This window comes from Carcharodon carcharias, chromosome 12, assembly GCF_017639515.1.
Source record: "Carcharodon carcharias isolate sCarCar2 chromosome 12, sCarCar2.pri, whole genome shotgun sequence".
Lineage (NCBI taxonomy): Eukaryota > Metazoa > Chordata > Chondrichthyes > Lamniformes > Lamnidae > Carcharodon > Carcharodon carcharias.
This window is the reverse complement of record NC_054478.1, coordinates 143,809,949-143,826,459: the sequence shown is the minus strand read 5'-3', so window position 1 is coordinate 143,826,459 and position 16,511 is coordinate 143,809,949. Positions and strand designations below refer to the sequence as shown.

The 16,511-nt window shown below is 43.0% G+C and overlaps 1 protein-coding gene across 8 annotated transcripts in view; it reads left to right on the top strand.

Annotated features, from left to right (window-relative positions):
- The window catches only part of raph1a (Ras association (RalGDS/AF-6) and pleckstrin homology domains 1a), a 193,889-nt gene extending 181,624 nt beyond the window's left edge, over positions 1–12,265 (top strand). For 7 of the 8 annotated variants that reach the window (XM_041200362.1, XM_041200361.1, XM_041200364.1 and 4 more), the window contains one exon: positions 3,718–6,926. In XM_041200362.1, the coding sequence (XP_041056296.1) occupies positions 3,718–5,652 (1,935 nt within the window). In that variant the 3' untranslated portion in view covers positions 5,653–6,926. Of the gene's footprint in view, positions 1–3,717; positions 6,927–7,778 lie in introns of those variants that run through there. The other variant, XM_041200367.1, reaches the window with a different exon arrangement.
- Positions 12,266–16,511: the final 4,246 nt, after the last annotated feature.

Below are 16,511 nucleotides of genomic sequence, written 5' to 3'. Positions count from 1 at the left end.
AACTCATGCTATTCAACTTGTACCATCCATTACACGTCCCAGCTGGATGCCTCTAATACTTACATGGATCCAGCAATGGAGGAAAACCATGTTAGTCATATAGGTCTACAGTACACAAAAAAGACCCTTTGGCCCATCGAGTCTGCACTGGTCAAACAAGTACCTAACTATCCTAAACAAAAACAAAAATACATTGAAAAACTCAAGCATCTGCAGTTTTTTGCTTTTTGCTCCTAACTATCCTAATCCCATTTTCCAGCACCAGGCCCATACCCTTGGATGCCATGGCACTGCAAGTGCACATCCAAATACTTAAATGTTATGAGGGTTTCTGCCTCTACCACCCTTTCAGGCAGTGAGTTCCAGATTCCCACCACCCTCTGGATGAAAAAATTCTTCCTCACATCCCGTCTAAACCTCCTGCCCTTTACCTTAAATCTATGCCCCCTGGTTATTGATCCCTCCACCAAGGGGAAAAGTTCCTTCCTATCTACTCTATCTATGCCCCTCATAATTTTATACACCTCAGTCAATCTCCTCTGCTCCAGGGAAAATAACGCCAGTCTATCCAATTTCTCCTCATAATTAAAACTTTCCAGCCCAGGCAACATCCTGGTAAATCTACTCTACACTCTCTCTAGTGCAATCACATCCTTCCTATAATGTGGATTCCAGAACTGCACGCAATACTCTAGCTGTGGCCTAACCAGCATTTTATACAGTTCCAGTATAACCTCCCTGTCCTTATATTCTATGCCTCAGCTAATAAAGGCAAGTACCTCATATGCCTTCTTAACCACCTTATCTACCTGTCCCGCTACCTTAAGGGACCAGTGGACATGCACACCAAGGTCCCTGTGATCCTCAGTACTTCCTAGGGCCCTACCATTCATCATGTATTCCTGTGCCTTGTCTGTCCTGCCCAAGCGCATCACCTCGCACTTATCCAGATTAAATTCCATTTGCCACTGATCAGCCTATCTGACCAGCCCGTCTATATCCTCCTGTAATCTAAGGCTATCCTCCTCACTATTTACCACATCACCAATTTTCGTGTCATCTGTGAACTTACTGATCAACCCTCCTACATTCAAGTCTAAATCGTTTATATATACCACAAACAGCAAGGGACCCAACACTGATCACTGTGGAACCCCACTGGACACAGGCATCCAGTCACAAAAACACCCCTTGACCATCACCCTCTGCTTCCTGCCACTCAGCCAATTCTGGATCCAATTTGCCAAATTGCCTTGGATCCCATGGGTTCTTGCCCACATTATCAGTCTCCCATGCAGGACCTTATCAAAAACCTTGCTGAAGTCCAAGTAGACCATGTCAAATGCATTGCCCTCATCTACACACCTGGTCACCTCTTTGGAAAATTCAATCAAATTGGTCAGACATGACCCCTTAACAAAACCATGCTGACTGTCCTTGATTAACCCCTGCCTCTCCAATTGTAGATTGATTCTGTCCCTCAGAATTGCTTCCAACAGTTTCCCCACCACTGAGGTTAGACTGATTAGCCTGTAGTTCCCCGGTTATCCCTTCCTCCCTTCTTGAATTAAGGTACCACACTGACTGTCCTCCAGTCCTCTGGCACCTCTCCTGTGGCCAGAGAGGTATTGAAAATTATTGCCAGCGCCCCAGCTATCTCCTCCCTCGCCTTACTCAACAGCCTGGGATACATTTCATCCGGGCCTGGAGACTTATCTAGTTTTAAGCCTGCCAGACCACTTAGAACCTCCTCCCTTTCTATGCTAATTTCTTTAATTATTTCACAGTCCTTCAGCCTGATTTCCATACCCACGTCATCCCTCTCACTTGTGAACACTGACATAGCTTTTGATTGTTTTTGTGTGAGATTATACTTCCGACCCTCAGGTTCATTTTAAGGTGCCACCTAAAGGAGAGAAACAGTTTAGGAAGGGAATTCTAGAGCTTAGGATCTAGGCAGCCGAAGACAAGGCCGCCAGTGGTGGAACAAAGGAAAATCTGGGAGTTGTAGCTTTCCGAATGAGATAAGCTAACTCAGTATAAACTGGGAACCAAACCTGTGAGCCTACCCGTTGTGGATCAGCTTCTTGCTGCTTCAACCAGTAGCACCATTGAAGGAGCTGTGTGGCTGAGGTTGAACTTTTTAAAATCCATTAACAAACTAAATAAATTTAAATTGCCTGTGAGCAGATTAGCTGTCTTGTTCAATTACAAACATTGTTCAGGGTAGCAGAGTAATTAGCTCTTAACACAGCGCCGTGTGAGGCACAACTTTGAATTGCATGTCGGACATGATTCTGTTTGTCATTTGTACTGGAGGTGCATTGGAGTGGAACATTCTATTGCAGTATCAAAATATGATGTAATTGACATAGGGAATAATCCATTTTGGGACATTCTGCAGGGAATCCTGGCAATGCTTCATTGCAACCCAGCAAGTAACATTTACAAAATTTAGAGGTTTCACTACTTTCCCAAGTTAGAAGTCTTACTCACAATATCACCCTCTGGAGTAGACACTGGTCTCTCACCTCTGTTCAAACCCAGCTCAGGTTAATGGGATCAGAATCTCTTTTCTCTGCTGGCTATAAGACACTGATTTGAAATGAGTTTGGGGCAGTTTCTGTTGCGATCCCAACAGGCGTCAGTAAGTTACTCTTCTGAAGGAATTGCTCTGGCAGCTGCTATAATGGAGGTTGGGTCCATTGCATTGTGATGTTGATGGACCCTTTATCTGAAAGTCAAAAATAATCACACATCAAGAAGAATTATAAATAATCTGAGCAAACATTCATTAGTGTCCACTTATCACAAATCCATTTGTTATTATGAACAACACATTTAAATCGTTCAACAAGGAAAGAAACACACAAATATATTTTAGATTAACCTGGGAATGTTTATGGTTGAATGCTGCTAATCTGGGCGTCTTCCTAAACGTTTGATTGCAAGTTCTCAGATGGTCTGTAAATGAATTTGCCCTGACTGGCCTTCGTTCTAATGTTGTAACTTCAAATCCTTCAGCAGCTCAGTGGGTTTTGGGTGCAACTTTCTATCCTTCGACAGAGCAGAGCTTCATTATTGTACTCGTGAAAATGTTATTTTTATTTTTCCCAACCGTGGCTCATTTGGGTTAGTGTTCTGAGCCACCCTCTGGTAGTTCACCCAAGTGACCACTCTTTACTTGCGCTAGCCAATGAATGTCAACAGGCTGAACTGTAGGTGGCACCACAGTCTAACTTGAGCCTGGAATTGCCTTCACTCAAGGCATACAGATGGCTCTTCTTGTCTGGTATTATTGGATGGGAATCAGGAAAGGGATCCCTGGCTTTTCTCCCCTGCCGTTCCAGGACCTGGAAGCCAGTTGTGGCATCCTAGCTGCTGAACCAGCTACCTGGAGATGAACAAGGAATTGCATCGGTCATCATTGAACTCTCTGGCTGAGTTGCTTGCTGCTTTTGTTAACTGATGCAGTGAAGTAGAGTGACTTCCCTACATGTTTCTGAGCAGTAGCAGAAGCTAAATGGAGGGAGGGTAGAAGATCTTCCTTTTGTTAGGACTTATACCAATTTAGATAACTCCCAGCTGCTCTTATATTTAAAAAAATTAGTTGGGGAAAGGGTTGGTATCCAAGGTGATGGTCTCTATGAACTGATGTACTGTGGAGGATTCTGATAACTTTTTTCCTATTTATTTTCTCTCTTTCTCTCTCTACAGATCAGGACGGACTCAGTCAGATCCTACCCTTCATCTATAGCACCCACTTCCCCTCAGACCAGGATCAATGTGCCTCATTTAGCACCACAACCCTCTCCTCCCCCACCACCACCTCCCCCTCCTCCTCCTCCACCACCCGCAACCCCCTTTAGCAAATACAGCACCATCAGCAGACAGCAGCCAAGCAAACAGGCTTCCATTGTAACACTGTCTGTGGGGCCACAGGCCATCCCACCACCCCTGCCCTCACAGTTAGTAAAGCCCCAGCTGCTGGTAGAAAGTGATGGGCATTATGTTCCTCCACCACTTCCCTCAACCCCACCACCCCCGCCACCCCTGCCACCCCTTCAAGCAGTTACTGCTTTGTCTGCGTTGAAATCGGGACCACCCAGCCCTTCCCCCATGGTGCCTGCCTTCACACCCCCACCTCCACCACAGAAGTTACAGCAGCAAAACGTTCCATCCCCTGTCCAGCCCTTGGCTCCTCCCCCACCACCACCTCCACCACCCCCTCCCCCTCTGCCACCCCTACTGCAGGGTACTGCCACTAAAAAGATAGGGGCTCCATTCGGGGCCTCTCTAAGCCATCCACCTCAAACAGCTCCTAAACCAGCAGTGCCTAATGTCGTTCAAATGGAGCCCCCTCCAGCACCTCCCCCTCCCCCAACATCAGTGAAACCACCTAAGTTCTCGATTGCACAGATCCCACTGCCGCCCCCACCACCCTCCCTCCCTCCTTCCCCTCATACACCCACACCAAATCAGCTGGCTGGGACTGCAGACCAAATGCCCAATCCTCCACCGCCTGCAGTGTCCATTGTAAAGCAGTCTATAAATCAGTTCCAGCCTCCGACTGTACCCTCGACTGCAAAGCCATCACCAGCCTCACTTCAAGCTCCCATATCACCCCCAGCTGTGAAAGCAAAACCCAAATGGCAGCCTAGTTCCCTCCCATCACCTGAGTTTCCCCCTCCACCTCCTGAAAGCAGCCTGCCCCAACCTCCTCCACCGAACCCCACCCCTCCTCCCACCCCAGTCAAATCAGCTTCAGTCAAAAAACCAAAAAAAACGTCCAGTCCAAGTGGTAAGAAGCCACCTCCCACACCCCAGAGACATTCCAGCATGAAAGGATCCAGTTGTTCAGATGCGAAGGAGTCCAGAAAACCCGTGGAGGCCCTCAGCAATAAGTTTGAACAAGCAACAGTTCCTTTAGCATCTCCAGCATTGGATGCCACTGCTTCACCACCTGCTCCTTCGAAGCCTGGTAAATTAAATTTGGCTGCGGTTAACTTGATGTTCCCACCAGGAGGGCCACCGAGCAGAGGGCCAGGAGTTCCAGCTGCTTCCAAAGAGCCCATTTCTGAGTTTCCCTCGCCTCCATCAGATTCGGATTTTCCACCCCCTCCTCCGGATCTAGATCTTCTACCCCCTCCTCCACTAGAGATGGCAGTTCCTGGGTTTTCCAATGCTGTCCCACCTAAAGTAGCTGTGGTGAACCCTCAGCCACAAACATGGTCCAAGTCTTCGATGAAGAAAGCGCCACCTCCAGTACTTCCCAAAAGGAGCGACAGCACCCGTTTGACACAAGGGGAGTCTACAGAACACCAGGCCCCTCCCATTAATCCAGTGCCAGTGTCTCCTAAACCAGCCTTGTCTGTGCAGCCTCATTTTCTGGCTGACCTCAATAGGACTCTGCAGAGAAAGTCCTTCACCCGACACAGCTCGTTAACCTCTGCGCGTCTATCCAAAGCAGAGCCCATCACCACCATGGATGACATGGTGCTTCCACCCCCTCCTCCTGAATTGCTTTTTGACCAGGAATCTAGCGGCGCGTACGCATCTGGCAACATCTCAGGCTATGCAACGTTACGGCGCGGACCACCTCCAGCTCCACCCAAGCGGGGGGACAACACCAAGTTGAGTAGTGACTGTTGATGAACCAGCCACCTATGTGCTGTTTACATGCTGCTCCATATACTCATCATCTGCAGTATTCAGAGCGATACATTAATTGCCTTTCTTAAAACTCTGGCTGCATACATCTTCCAACACAATTAGATCACATTACTCTTAGTAGGAATCCTCATCCTTGGATCAGTGGAGTGTTGTGTTTCACTTGTAAAGTCAAATTGCTCTACTTGTGTAAATATAGATGCTTTGATATATAATGAGACCTAGTGTTGGGGTAGGGTGCTGGGGTTTGTGGTTCATCTGAAAACTTCCCAGTTAGTACTATGGGGGGAGGGGGGTATTAGAGGTGGACCTAGAGGAAAGGAAAATTTTCCTCCTCACTTAATCAGATTAAATGTCGTTGGTGATTTGATTTGAAAGAGTTTTGTCTTTGTCATTGGAAGACTTCTTAATTGGCACTTCCCAACGTGATAATTGGCAGTTTTTTTTTGTTGTAGGGAACTCTGGCTAGAAATATCATCTGCATTAGTTGGAAAAGGGACTATCACATGCCCTGCATTCTGTTGGTTTTCAACATTTGAGTGTTCCTCGTAGAAATAAATCCTACAGTATCCTGACTGATATGAGCTTCTGAATTCTTTCCGATGTTTTGAGTGCAGGGCAGAAAGATGGAATGCTGTGATCTAAAGATGTGGAAGTGCTGCTGGCAGCTATTGATCAGTTGCCTGCTGGTTGCTGATTTTAGGTCTAAAAGCAAAACAGATTGAGAGTTATTCAACCACGTTTGGACCGCAATTTCAGTGCAATTAAATGGGTTGCCAGTTAACTGACAGAACCTTCTCCAGGACAAAGCTTTGATCTATGTAAGCATTGGAGCTACAGGAGACTTTAAGCTGCTATTTTGAAGGATGAGGCAGAGCAATCCATGAATTACTCAAGGAATTTATTGAGCTAAGACGTTGAAGTTTTTGATGACTGAGTGCAGAACGGTGCTAAAATGTAGAGGTTACAGAATAAGATTTCAAACCTCACTACTATTACACATGTCTTATTTGTGTCCACTGATGGTGTAGTTTATAGTTTGCTGCTGAACTCTACAGTCAAGACAGTCCCGGGTTTGATTTTTTGCTTTCTGTTGAGCGAGTTCATCCCAGCCAGATAGCAACTGGGTAACGCAAAATACTGCGGATGCTGGAAATCTAGACAAAAACAAAAATACCTGGAAAAACTCAGCAGGTCTGACAGCATCCCTTAATGTCCCCATTAGCACATTCCTTAGATAATATCACCACCGTCAACGCCCCTTTGACCTTTTGTCTATGACATCTTTGGCAATCTCTTCTTTGCCTCCACCTATCACTGGCCCTCTATCCAGCTGTACCTGTCCCACCCCACCTCTACCTTATATTTCACCACATTTCTATTTTTCCTTAGTTCTGATGAAGAGTCATATGGACTCAAAACGTCAACTGCGTTCCTCCTTGCAGATGCTGTCAGACCTGCTGAGTTTTTCCAGCTATTTTTGTGTATGGCTGGTTAATACAGTTGGCCTGCGCTGGGGAAGCTACTACAACTGATCCCACTTGCAAGAAAATGTTTGCCGGTGAAGTCAAAGTCATCTTGGTTGTGAGGCGTTACCCCCCCCCCCCCCCCAAGTCAAGTTCTTTCCTGACATTTACTGAAGGCCAGCCACTTACAGCACCCAGGTAACCCAGCAAGAGTTGCTGCTTGGCGAGAAGGTAAGGATATGGCAGGACTGTGAATAAATTGCCTTTAGGCTTAAGGAAAAAAGGATCTAATGTCAGGATTGAGTCTGACAGCATTTTCTTTCCAGACTTGTTAGCTGGATATTCCCATGTGGAAATGTCGGCTAGTTCAAAGAGTCATGAGTCAAAAACCATAAGGAAATCTATTTTTTTTTTAAAATGGCGCTCTGATTATGACAATACTGGTCTAAAGCTGCGTGACCAACCAGTCAATGGTATCCAAATGCAGGTAGACAGCAAAGCAATATTCTGGAAAGGAATTGCCCAACTTAACCCTGTGATTTTAAAAAAGCAAAATCTTATCATGGCTCCTCTGCCAAGATTCATCAGTAACCTTTGACGTACAGATCTCATTGAAATAATTTCTCAATTTTTTTTTTTAAGGCAGGTTTCATCTATCAGCACAGGAACTTAGCTGCCCTGAAATGTGTAGGAATAAAAGGCTGAAGAGGTAACATGTGAATAAGCAAGTACATAGCATCACAGCAGGACATTGGTGATCCGTGTTAGGTCACAGTTACTGAAGTGATGGGCACCAGCAATGCTGCTTGTATTTAAAAGATCATTTCAATGTGAGATTGTATTTTATCGACATCACACAAAATTTTGTGGAATCTTGCAACACCGAGGAGGCTGTTTGGCCCATTGTGCCAGTACCGGCTCCTTGAAAGAGCTATCCAATTAATCCCACCTACCCTTTCCCCACAGCCTTACAATTTTTTTCCATTTCAACTAGATATCCAATTGCTTTTTGAAAGTTACTATTAAATCTGCTTCGGTTGCCCTTTTGGGCAGCGCATTCACTGCATAAAGCAAAATTCACTTTGTCGCTACTTACTTTGCCAGTCACCTTTAAATCTGAGTCCTCTGGTTATCCTGCTGCTGGAATCAGTTTTACCTTATTTACTCTTATCAAAGCCCTTCATAATGTTGAAATCTCTGCTTAAACCTCTCTGTTCTAAGGAGAAGAATCACAGCTCCTTTGGCCTCTCCAAATAACTGAATTCCCTCATCATTGATCCCTTCTCCAACCATTGACAGGAGTCCTGTACCCACCAGTACTTTACCCTAGTGATATATTTCCCTTCATCATAATACACCTGAGTACCTATTGAGTAATACATTCACAATACATACTGTGTGTAGACAAAACATTCCTATTTTCTACAGAGACCATGTGCGTACTGACTATTCCTATTCTTTGCATCCATCACGTGTGCAGAGTATTCCCATTCACTACATGTACCTTGTACATGCAGACCATTTCCATTTACTGCATGTACTGTATACGTGCAGAGTATACCTATTCACTACATAGACTGTGTGGGCACCAAGTATTCCTATTCACTGCATGTACTGCGCACGTACAGAGTATTCCCATTCACTACATGTACTGTATGCACAGAGTATTTTATTCCCATTCACTACATATACTGCGCATGTACAAGAGTATTCCCATTCACTACATGTACTGTGTGCTCAAAGTATTTTATTCCTGTTCACTACATGTACTGTGTGCAGAGAGTATTTTATTCCCATTCACTACATGTACTGCGCATGTACAGAGTATTCCCATTCACTACATGTACTGTGTGCGCAGAGTATTTTATTCATTCACTACATGTACTGTGTGCGCAGAGTATTTTATTCACATTTACTACATGTACTGTGCATAAAGAGTAGTCACATTCACTACATGTATTATGCGCGTACAGAGTAATCCCATTCACTTCATAGACCCTGAGTGTACAGAGTATTCTCATTCATTACGGCACTCCTTGAGGTTGTGTTTAATATGTTGAATGAGTCAGCTGCTGGATTATTGGTGAAAGACCTGACCAAGTCCTGAAAGTCCTGAAGTGTAGGGTTTTGAAGAATCGGCAGTACTTGATGTTTGGTACAAAATGAAGCATCCACTGGGCAGGTGGATGTTTGTAAAATACATTCACCTTAGCCAAGTGCAACAAGTGGACCTTAAGTACTTCACATATGCTTGTTAAGTGCATATTATTGGAGATGAATTGAGTTTATTCATTTGTTTGTACATGTCTCTCTGTCTCATGTCCTCTAGCTTTCAGTTTATGCATGATCCAGCCAGGATTCAATGATCAACCTCCCAATATCCTGGGTGTTTGTAACCCAATAAATAACAATGATGCTGTGCTTGTTTGATCTCCTTTTCAATCAGAAACTCTTTAAGAAACTATCATGAAAAATAGTTTTTGGTACAGGCCATGAATCATTATGCATAACTCTATTAAAAGTGGCATTGACTGGGAGATTCCTGCCCATTTACCCTCTTATTGGCCCATTTGAATTTTGTGATTAGATTTGTGACCCAATTTATACTATTTCTTCTTCACTCTGAGTTATCTATTTTCTTTTACATTGGAAGGATCATATATCCCAATTTGAATTGCCTGGTATCTTTGACCTGTTCAGGATGTGGATGTCACTGACAAAGCCAGAATCTATGCTCCCTTGTCCTTGGAGGTTAGCTGCCTCCTTGAAACTTCGTAGGCTGTACGGTGAAGGTACTCCCACAGCGCTGCTAAAGAGTTCCAGGATTTTGACACAATCATGTTGAATTAACAGCAACATATCTCTCAAGTCAGGATGGTGTATGGCTTGGAGAGGATCTTGGAATATTCCCATGCACCTGCTTCCCTATTGTCCTAGGTGACGGAGTTTGCGGGTTTGGGAGGGGCTGCCAAAGGAGGCTTGACAATTTGCTGCAGTGCATTCTGTAAATTGTACAAACTCCATTTGCGTTGAAGGTCATTGATATTTAAGTTGGCGGATGGGATGCCAATAAAATGGACTGCTTTGTCCTGGATGCTGTTTCTTGAGTGCTTAAACTGCACCCATGAGGGATCAGGCCTGGAACTGTAGTCAAGCATAGGAAGCTTGTGTGAATACTGCATATTTTCATTGGCATTCCTTTGTTGCTGCTCTTTTTGCATTCTCTGTGTTGAGTGGCGTATCCCAATGATAAATCCTCTCCCCAGCACTTCCTTTGAGAGTCCTGCGAATGGATATTAAAGTAGCAGTGTTTATAGTTTTTATTATTGATGCTGAAGTGGCAGTGAAGCAGAGGACCCTCCAGCCCCACATGAGTGCCATTCCTCCTCTCTTTCACATGGAGCTGCATTTTCCTCTGCTTCCCAACAGTATCCCCAGGAAACCCCAGAGTGTGTTGGAATTGGGGAATTGTCTGCTCTCTACCATCAAATACCCACTGCACAGTTGGTCTAAAAAAAAAAATCTACTGAGAGTTTGAATCAGTGTGCACTACTGGAACAGATATCAATGAGTGAGTAGGCAGGAAGGTATTTACAGATTATCAAGCTGCTGAGTGTAACACAAGTTTAAAGGTCCTGGTGTGTTTTCTCCATTTCTGAATTGGATTTTTTATAAATCGCTTTTCATTATATCAGAATGAAGCAACATTGAGGATTTTTCACTGAGGCTTCAAGGGCCAATTGACTTTTCTCAACCCAGATGACTTTTCAAAGTCAGTGCTGGTATGGTTGTGGAAATAGGGTTGGAAGTGAGATTGGAACAGGGCTGAATCCAGGAAAGGAAAGTTTGTACCAAAGAAAAACACATGATTTATTTTTAGCCAAAGAATCCATTGTAGATGCTGGAAATATAAATGGTGCACTGGATTTGAGCTGGAAGAGGGAGTTCACAGGCACACTCTTGGTACTGAACACGATGTCCTGTTTTGTGCCATTGTTGGGAGGGGTAAGTTAGTCATGTAATGGCGAAGCAGTGAGAGAGGCCCTATCAATAAATGGCTGAGGTACTGTTCCCAGTCATTGCAGGAGGTTGGGGTGGTCTTGTGCTGTTTGTCATAGTTTAGTGATCTCTTCTGTCTGCATCTTTCCGTTTTGTTTGGGTGTCTTGTCCTCGTGTTGGTTTAAAATTCAGTAACTATCTCCGGCTGCTCAGTTATCTAGGAGAGCAGCTCAATTTTCCATTATGATCAGGAGCCACAGACTAGGAGTGTTGTTCTGATGCCATCACTTCTATCAGGAATCATTCAGGCCAACCTTTCAACTGAGGAGCATGAACTGCAAATCTGTCAAGGACCAGTGTTACTGGTGCTTCTGCATATCTCCTCTTGGAAGCTGTGAAGCATCCTTGTGTAATGTAGTTCAGATATAATTACCATAAGAACGCAAACAGAACCATTCTTAATACTGGGCTCTGTCCTGTATCACTAGTTGTGCCAACATGTAGCATCATGTGTGGGATGGGGAGGAGAGGGTTATTATTATGGAGATAAGAGGACTTGGATATATATAATTCACTGCTAAATCTCACGGTATGGACAAAGCTCCTTGCTGGTGTCTGCGACATTCCAGGGGACTGGGGAATGTTTTGCCTTAAACTGGATGCAAGTGAAGGCTCAGCCTGTAACCTGTTTGGAGATGGCTAAAAATATCACCGCCAATCTCAAATGGTCACGTTGGGTCGAAAGCCATGTTTCTGTGTTTAGTTTTGGTATATGTTGCTGAGTTTTGCTGTAAAGTTGTTTTTGAATGCTTCTGGTTAAATGCAGAGAATGTTGGCTCACACTCTGACTAAAAATGCTGTAGCATGTGGTTAAAGGCCATCCTCATACCCCTACTCTGGGAGTGGCTGGCTGGCTTCAATAAGGGAAAGATCACTGTCAAAGTTGGAGAGTAATATTGTATATAATTTTCACCCCTTCCACCTCATGTTCACTCTAAGAGAAGAACATATGCAAGTTCCTTTTTTTAAAAAAAAAATGTAAACTCTGAAATGTATTAATACTGGAGACTGTAATTAATGCATGGCAAACATATAACAGTTTTTATGACAATAAATTGATTTCAAGTTAAGTGTGGACCTCTTGTTCTGTGTAATCTCAGTCACACTAACATTTCGGACACATTTCTGCATGGAATTTGTTGGATCACAATGAAAAGTGGTTAATCCTGGCTTGCTTCACCAGCCCCTGGGAGAGGTAATGCTGCAGCATTGATCCACTGGGAAGGAAGTGTCTGCGCCCTCCCAGAATACTCCATATGTTATATTCTTATTTGGACTTGGCTTTTTAGAGTGTTTTATAATAACTTCAATGACTATGAACTTAACAATTCAGAGAAAATAGATTGAGTGTACCAACAAGCAAATGCTTCTCTCACTGCTGTGTGCTGCAGGAGCAGCTATATTGCATTCATGCCCTGAAGCTATAAATGAACCCTAACACCAGCTCCAACTAGTCTTTACCTACTTCAAAACAAATTCATACCATACCCTGAAGTTCTTGTACAAATGAGACCACATATTCTACAAGCCTCTGATCTCAGCCATGATAGTAATAAATGTACTTGAATTAGCCTCAGGACTCCTCGGCCAAAGGGTGAAAAAATCAACCTCTCCTAATCAATGTGATAATAAGACCATAAGACATAGGAGCAGAAGTAGGCCATTCAGCTCATCGAGTCTGCTCCGCTATTAATTCAGATCATGGCTGATCTGATAATCCTCAACTCCACTTTCCTGCCTTTTCCCCATAACCCTTGATTCCCTTACTGATTAAAAATCTGTCTATCTCAGCCTTGATAATACTTAACGACCCAGCCTCTACAGCACCTCTGCGGTAAAGAATTCCACAGATTAACTACCCTCTGAGAGAAGAAATTCCTCATCACTGTTTTAAATGGGTGCCCTCTTATTCTGAGATTATGCCCTCTGGTTTTAGACAAGGGGAACAACCTCTCAGCATCTACCCTGTCAAGCCCCCTAAGAATCTTATATGTTTCATTAAGGTCACCTCTCATTCTTCTAAATTCTAATGAGTGCAGGCCCAACCTATTCAACCTCTCCTCATAAGAAAATCCCTCCATACCTGGGATCAATGTAGTGAACCTTCTCTGGACTGCCTCCAATGCCAGTATATCTTTCCTTAGATAAGAGAACCAAAACTGTTCACAGTATTCCAGGTGTGGTCTAACTAGTGCCTTGTATAGTTTTAGCAAAACTTCCTTATTTTTATGCTCCATTCCCTTTGAAATAAAGGCCAACATTCCATTTGCCTTCCCTATTACCTGTTGACCTTTATATGTTCGCTTTTTGGGATTCATGCACAAGGATTCCCAAATCCCTCTGTGTTGCAGCCTTTTGCAGTCTATCTCCATTTAAACAATATTCAGCTCCTCTATTTTTCCTACCAAAGTGCATAACCTCACATTTCCCCACATTATATTCCATCTGCCAAGTTTTTGCCCGCTCACTTAACCTGTCTATATCTCTCTGTGGACTCTTTGTGTCATCCACACCACTTGCCTTCCCACCTATTTTTGTGTCATCCGCAAACTTGGCGATAGAACATTCACTTCCCTCATCCAAGTCATTAATATATATTGTAAATAATTGAGGCCCCAGCACCGATCCCTGTGGTGCTCCACTAGTTACAGGTTGCCATCCTGAAAATGCATCCCTTATCCCAACTCTGCTTTCTTATTAGTTAGCCAACCCTCTATCCATGCTAATATACTACCCCCAACACCATGAACTCTTATTAAGTAGCCTGATGTGCAGTACCTTACTGAACACCTTTTAGACATCTTAATATATTATGTCTACTGATTTCCCTTTATCTATCCTACTTGTTACCTCCTCAAAGAATTCTAATAAATTTGTAGTCTGCTTGGTTAGATTATCTATTTCTAAATGCTCTATCACATCCTTTATAATAGACTCCAACATTTTCCCAATTACAGATGTTAAGCTAACTGGTCTATAGTTACCTGTTTTTTGTCTCCTTTTTGAATAATGGTGTTACACTGGCCGTTCTCCAATCCTTTGGGACTTTTCCAGAATCTAAGGATTCTCCAAAGATAGCATTCACTATCTCTGTAGCTACTTCCTTTAATATTCTAGGATGAAACCCATCAGGTCCAGGGGAGTTATCAGCCTTTAGCTCCATTAGTTTCCCCAGTACTTTTTCTCTAGTGATAGTTATTGAATTTATTTCCTCCCTCTTGCCCCTTGATTATTTAGTATTTTTGGAATGCTATTGGTATCTTCTACTGTGAAGACTGAAGCAAAGTATTTATTCAACTCCTCTGCCATTTCCTGGTTCCCCATTATTATTTCCCCAGCTTCATTCTCTAAGGGGCCTATTTTCACTTTGGCCTCTCTTATATATTTAAGCTCTCTGTCCTTTTTATATATTACTTGCTAGTTTACCCTCAAAGTTTATTTTCTCCCTCTTAATTTTTTTGGTCATCTTTTGTTGGTTTCTAAAACTTTCCCTACCCTCTGGCTTACCACTAATTTTTGCCACATTGTATGTTTTTTCTTTCAATTTGATGCTGTTCTTAAACCAACCACGTTAGCCAAGGAAGTTATCACCTTGAATCCTTCTTCCTCACTGGGATATATCTTTGTTGAGAGTCATGAATTATTTTCTTAAACATCTGCCATTGTTCATCAACCGTCTTAGTTGTTAAACTGCTTTTTCAGTCCAACTCTGCCTTCATTCCATTGTAATTACCCTTATTTAAGTTTAAGACAGTTGTTTCTGACCCAAGTTTCTCACTCTCAAACTGTATGCTAAATTCTACCATATTATGGTCACTGTTTCCGAGGGGATCTTTTACTCTGAGATCATTTATTAAACCTGCCTCATTACACATCACCAGATCCAAAATAGCCTGATTTCTTGGTTGGATTCAGAACATATTCTAAAAAAACCGTCCTGAATAGTCTATGAATTCTTGCTCATGTCTACCACTACCAATTTGATTTTCTCAATTTACATGAAGATTAAAGTCACCCATGATTAATGTACTGTCTTTTTCACATGCCCTTATTATCCCCTGATTTATTCTCTGTCCTACAGTATAGCTATTGTCAGGATTCCTATGGATAACTCCCACCAGTGTCTTCCCCTTGTTATATATCTCCACCTATATGGATTCTACATCTTCCAATCCAAGATCCTTTCTTGCTATTGTACTTATTCCATCTTGTACTAACAAAGCTAACCCACCACCCTTTCCTTCCTGTCCTTTCAAAGTCACATATCTCTGAATATTTAGTTCCCAGTTTTGATCTTATAACCATGTCTCTGTAATGCCTATAAGATCACACCCATTAACCTCTATTTGTGTCGTTAATACATTGATGTAGAGGGCAGCCACAATTCAGCCACATTGGACTTTAGGTAGGATGTGAGGATCCTTGAGATGGATGTTACAGAAAGGAGAGAGACGAGACGGTGGGATACCTTTTCCCCTTTGTCCCTTATCTCTCGGGTGTCTGCAACAAGACATGTCTTTTAGATGGAGGTTTTTAAAACCCTTTCAGTATTGTAGTAATAGACAGGAAGCAGGCTTCAGAATGAGTTTAAATCAGAAGAAATGACATTTATTCGCACAACACCCTGAAATATAAATGCACCAAAAAAAATTCCCTCACGCACATAGACACGTGGATTCTAGATGCAAAGCATACACGTAGGTCATAAACAGAAATACAAGAAGCAAATCACATGCTTAAATTTAGTCCTTGAAGATGTATGTGTTGCATATCTGGATGGGTTCCCTCACATGGTTCATTGGATGAATGAAAGTTGGAAGCCTCAAGGCTTCCAAATGAAGACATAGCCGAATTTCTGTAGAAATGAATCTTTGCATGTGAAGATAAAATAGACACCCCCCTCCCCCAACTCTCAATGCCTGGGTTGACTGGTTGGTCACGCAGAGTTCTAGTCATCTTGCAAGAGGAATGGTCCATCCTGTCCTATTGGTTTCCAGACTACCTAGTTTCTGACTGGTTCTTGGAGTAATTAGGTTTATTTTCTGATGTAAGTTTTGATCATGTGACCACGATCAATACTTATACTGTCCCCACACACACATGATTCAAAGTTAGAAACCATTGCTACATAATGGGGGGAATGAATGGTGGCTATTTACACCTGCATATGATAAACTGGTTTCTCCACACCTCCTTGTTACGTGTCAAGCTCGCAGACAGAGTCTGAGGGGGCTACTGATTTTGAGTTTTGGTAAATACCTAGTCAATCGAAGGTGTAAATGCAGAAGTGGTTTTTGATTTTAAGAACCTTCCAGA